At 48.4% G+C, this 5,440-nt stretch overlaps 1 protein-coding gene across 1 annotated transcript; it reads left to right on the top strand.

Annotated features, from left to right (window-relative positions):
- The first annotated feature begins 754 nt into the window (after positions 1-754).
- On the top strand, positions 755-2,593 carry MAFK (v-maf avian musculoaponeurotic fibrosarcoma oncogene homolog K). Its single transcript, XM_010294233.1, has 2 exons — positions 755-831; positions 2,031-2,593. The coding sequence occupies exons 1-2, from the start codon at positions 796-798 to the stop codon at positions 2,463-2,465; spliced, it is 471 nt and encodes a 156-aa protein (XP_010292535.1). The 5' UTR covers positions 755-795; the 3' UTR covers positions 2,466-2,593.
- The last annotated feature ends 2,847 nt before the right edge of the window (positions 2,594-5,440 follow it).

The following is a 5,440-nucleotide window of genomic DNA, read 5'->3' as shown; positions in this document are numbered from 1 at the left end:
GACAGCCTGCGGCCGAGAGGATCGGGGAGCAACAGTCTTGGCGCGTTGGGAGAGGTGAACTCCTGCCTTGCTTTGTTATCGGGGGGGCTTTTGTTTCTGTTGTTCGGGGTTTCTGGTAGCGTCTCCTTTGGGTGGGGACAGCACTGAAAGCAGGTTACAAACCAGGCAGCTTCGTTCTGGGTTGCTGATTCAATTTCAAGCTGGGTTAATAATAATCAAAATAAGAATGAAGGGAGTTGTTGTCTTGTGGCTTTCCAGTGCCTTTTATGAGTGGAGGTAACTCTTAATTCAGTCCCTAATAGGCCATTCTGAGCGTCTGGGAGGTGAGTCCGGAGGGAGGTGAGCGAGTGCCGGGGCCTGGGAGGCCACGCTCGGCGCTCCCATTGGGAAGGGGTGGCACATTGCGAGGCGGTGGTGTGTCGTGGTTAGCAACACGGTTGTTTACAGATGGGAGCTGGTGTCCTTTTCCCCCCTCCCTGCCCTCTCATCCCTGCTTAATCTTAGTGTAGTTAATAGCAAAACAGGAGGTCTTTAGCATTAAAAAGCAATGTGCTTGTCAACGCCAATTTTTCTTTCTTGTATCTGAATGGGATAAACTGATCTCTGAATCCATCCTGGTGTTTTAAGCAAGCGAGTGGTTATTTCTTTTAACGCTGGTTGCGTTGGGGGTTTGGACCCTGTGTTGGGTATCTTCTTCCTGCCTTTATCTCTGAGATGGCTCTAACCTGAAAATCTTGTTTTGTTTTTCCAGTTGCAATTTCTGAGCAGTTTTGTCCGGAAGACTGTGCTCAGGTTATGACGACTAATCCCAAACCGAACAAGGCATTAAAGGTAGGGAAGAAGGCTGAGTGGGCAGTGCTGGGTGGCGGGGAGGCTGTCGGAGAACTGTGCTCCCTGCGACGCCGGTCATATGTGACTGTACTTTTTCATTCTGAGAGACTCTTACAAATAGGTGCTGATACAATTTCCCAGTACCTACAGGAAAGGTTAGGGTGGAAGACTACCAGCAATACCTAGTCAGAAGTCTAAAGTCTCTGGGATGGTGTGGAGGCTGGAATATCCCGGTTGCTATCTGAGAGACTTTTGACTATAGCGGGTATTGGCAGCATCCTGAAACCAGTGCTCCCAGGCCTGTCAGTGAAGTACGTCTATTCTCAGGACTGGGAGGCACTGGGGAAAGGACGTGTTCAGCTGGTGCCTCAGATCCGTGAGACAGTAAATGCCTCGGACATACCAGCTTGGTGGCAGTCTGCACATGGGTTGTGCGTGCATTGTTGCAGTTTCTTTCCAGTGTCTCAGCTTTTCATTCCAGATGACCTGCAGTCTCTGAAGAGACAAAAGGTGATGTCTTAAAGGTTCTGGACTCGATGATTGTAAAAGTCTTTTCCAACCTAAATGATTCTGTGACTCTGAAAATAATTGTGGCAGCAAACCTGCTCGAGGAAAAGGCACAAGGCTGTGGCGTCTTCCTCATGTAACTTCAGAGTCCGGCCTGTGTGCCAGGAAAACCAAACCAGGCTGTGGCCCTTGCAGCCAAGCAGGGGTGGTTTTGTTCACTACTTGGACGAGCAGTCTTCAACGAACAGCCACAAAATGCTGAATTAAACCCTGCATACGAATAGCTATTCTGCTTTTGAGATGCTGCACTGGTGTCCCAATATACTGCTGCGCAAAGGTGTCATCTTTAGCATTCGATACGAATTCCGGGTCCTGATAAAGGAACACAAAGGGCTTCAGTCTGCTTTACATTTATCTCCTTACACATCTTACTGTTCAGTTCACGCTGGGCGCGTAAGGCTGACTGCTTTCTCTGCCTTAAGAGGGTTACCCAAACGCAGATGACAGCAGTGCTCAGGTCTCTGCCATGTTTTACCCGGATGTTTTGGTGGAGCGTGTGCTCTCTACGGTGTTTCGGGGGTGTTTCCCAGGTGGGGGTGTCACATTGCTGAGGGGTGGCCCGTCTCCCTTCGCTGTCCAGAGCATCTGTTCACCTAGGGTTGCTGCTACCCCTGTGCTGTTGGTATTTGCAGGTAAAGGAGGAGTCAGGAGAGAATGCCCCAGTGCTGAGTGATGATGAACTCGTGTCAATGTCCGTACGGGAGCTGAACCAGCACCTGAGGGGTCTCACCAAAGAGGAGGTCATCCGTCTGAAGCAGCGGAGGCGCACACTGAAGAACCGGGGCTACGCTGCCAGCTGCCGCATCAAGCGCGTGACTCAGAAAGAGGAGCTGGAGCGGCAGCGGGTTGAGCTGCAGCAAGAGGTGGAGAAGCTGGCCAGAGAAAACAGCAGCATGAAGCTAGAGCTGGACGCCTTGCGCTCCAAGTACGAAGCACTCCAGACCTTTGCTCGTACTGTGGCGCGAGGGCCTATTACCCCGACCAAAGTTGCCACCACCAGTGTCATCACCATTGTGAAATCAGCCGAAATCTCATCCAGTTCTGTGCCGTTTTCAGCAGCGTCCTAGTGCCCTCGGTGGGGGGAACTAGCGGCCTTTCAGAGGGGAGGGGAAAAGGCTCTTATGCATTGTTCCGGAGTCCTTTGGTCATGTCAAGAATTGGCATTTTAACAATTCTCTTCCAAAAGTGCAAAAAACAGAAAAAAAGAAAAGAAAAAAACCGCCCAAACCTACAAAGGGAACTTAACTGGCTGCTTCTATCTGGACTCGGTGGCTCCATCAACCTTTCGTGTCCAGGATTTGAGTTCTGTATGCAGTAAAATTGCAAGATCTGCTTCCTCCTTCCCCCTGCCTCCCCAAACCCCTCTCAGCCGTGGGCAGCTTTCCAGCTGGGAGAAGATACCTGGGGAGCCTCTGGAGTCTTCGTGAATGACGCTCAAGAGCCAGGAAACAGATGGACCGTAGAAATCGTCATGTGAGATGAATGTATGGGAAAAAGAGTTTCCTTTAGTGGCATCCTACTCCCTGTAAGAAGGGTCTCCCCTACCTTCCCCACTTCCATCTGATATTACGAGGGCAGGGATACAGGCTTTTTGGATTAGATTTCATCCTGCTATGAGTGGATGGGAGCGGGAGGACGATGGAAACTAATGCTTGTCCACACCCATTTAGGAATAACCTTTTGTTTTCAATCCATGCTGTTAAAATATGGAAAAATATATATTTTACATATTTTAATATGCCCCATTACCTGTGTGGCCTATAAAAACTACATTGCAGCCTCCTTTATTCCAAGCCCAAGTTTCCTGATAGCTCCTTCCCTAAGGTGTGCCTACAAATTGGGTATATTTATGCAGTTTATTTCTTCCAAATGATCCGCAGTCTTGAAGTAGCGGCTTTTTTTTTTCTGGATTCCCTGAAGCCTAAGGGAAGGAGGCACAGTAAATGCTGTGAAGAGCTCTGTGATGGGGAGGAGAAGGGGAGGCACGGGGGAAAAATGCTGCAAGTATTACTAGGTGGAGGCAGAACTGGCTGCGAGGAGGTGGGACAGTTCTGCTGGGATCAGCACTATGAGAAGGGGTTTGTGCAGAGTATTTCAGAAAGGCGTTTTTTAAAGCACTGAAGTGTAACTGGAGGGCAATAGCGTTCAGACGGGAGGAGAGAAGTTACAGAGCCTCCTCTTTGACAAAAGCATTGGTAGGTTAGCGATGAACATCCCAGCTGGAGAGCTGGGCTCACCAGTCGTTGATGACCAGAGAAGGGCTATGGGGAGGTCGGATGGGAGCTGAAGAGTCTTTTCCTCTCTGTAGCGTGTCAGGTGCTGCAGTTGGGATCCAAAGAGTACAGTGTACAGCCCTCAGTGTTCAGACAACCTGTGTGAATGTGACCTTGAAACTTGACGCTTTCTCTTGGGAATGGGTGGGTTGTCCCAAGAGGCATACGGAGGGCAGGGTGAACATCGGTGTGTCTAGGGGACAGAAGAGTTGGGATCGAGAAGTGGTTCGTGTGGCTCTGAGCAGTGGTTTGAGAGAGGGATTTCTGGCTCGGCAATGGGCAGGAGATGGGAAGCTGAAAGGAGAGATTCTGCTGTGGCGCAGCAGCGCTGAAAAGACGAATGTTTCCGGGTCACTGTAAAAAAAAAAAAAAATAGCTATGTTGGTGTTCGTGTGTTTTGTTGTTGTTTGTTTGTTTTTTTTCTTCTTTTTGAAGTAGGAAAGAAAAGGGACTGAGTTTTGCAGGGCAGGTCAGAGACTTGTGGAATGGACGATGCCTGTTGTCACGCAGGTGAGAAGAGAATGAGATTGCTGAAGTTTAAGATGAGGAGAAGAGCTTAGAGGATTTGGGCTCCAGAACAGAAAACAAAGATCACGGAGAATTCATGAGTATTTTGGACTGACGGAGAATAATCAAGTGCCGCCGTTGTTGCAGAGGGGACAGTGAACTGGCATCTGACACCCAGTATAATTTGTTGTTCGAGGCTTTGTCTTGCCTTGAATGGCAGTAAGTTTGTAGAAATTTAGTGAAGCCCTACTTGTCTTTGGAAGAAGTTGTTAGCTTGCTTTTTCTTTTTTTTTCACCTTGTCATCGGAGTCTCTGGATTTCCCAGGAGGGTCCTTTGTGAAATAGGTTAATGAAAAGAGAAGCCTCAGACTTGGTTCTCGTTCAGTCCTCAACACAGACATCCGTGACCTTACTGAGCCAGAAGGGGTGTAAGTGAAATGCTTCCTGAAGGCTCGTTACCCCTGCCAGACCCACGTGTTATGGAGGGGAGCAGGGAGTTTCCTTCAAGTGATTTTTCCAACATATAGAGTTTGGATGACACTTAGCGTTACCTCATTTCTCCTCCACTCCCTCCCTATCTCCAAACAGGCAGATCGATGTCCTGTGTATCAGTACCAGTTATTGACTCCCACAGCAGAAGCTGAGGAAGAAAAAGATGTTACTGTCATTTCCTGGTCCTCTCATGTTCTCCAGCTCACAAACATTGGAAACTTTCCCAGACCTTACAGGTGCCTCCGAAAACAGACAAAATGGAGACTCCTGGCACTGTTGGGGCTTTAAATGAAAACTTTAATGAAAAAGGCCAGTTGACTTGAAAATGCCCAAATGCTTCCAGTCTGTAAAACAGCTCCAGAGCTCCATAACATTCCTGGCTAGATAGGAACACCCTCTGGCTGCCCTTGACCCCCCCACCGGGGAAATCAGACCAGTCGCACCGAGGGGGACGGAGGTCGAACTTTGATTTGTGGGGTCTTCTTGCTGTTGGAATGAGTTGAGAAACATATCTTTACGTGGCACTTCCTTTGCGGCCAAGTATTTCTTTTTTTCCAGTTCTTGGAAGGGTGCCAAAGGCTTATCCAAGTGATTGCTAGTTTAGTGCCGGTAGGCACTTAAATCTCTGGTCACTCGATAAAGAACAAGAGGCCTGGGTGTTGTTAAAGCTGTTGATACCATAGCCATGGTAGGTAATCCATATTGGATATCCATAAGGACCACGTGGAAATATTTAAAGAGAGAGAAATATATATATAAATATATAATTA

The sequence above is a fragment of the Phaethon lepturus genome, unplaced genomic scaffold, assembly GCF_000687285.1.
Source record: "Phaethon lepturus isolate BGI_N335 unplaced genomic scaffold, ASM68728v1 Scaffold53599, whole genome shotgun sequence".
In the NCBI taxonomy this organism is placed as follows: Eukaryota; Metazoa; Chordata; class Aves; order Phaethontiformes; family Phaethontidae; genus Phaethon; species Phaethon lepturus.
The sequence above is the reverse complement of the archived record's forward strand: the minus strand, read 5'-3'. Positions and strand labels throughout refer to the sequence as shown.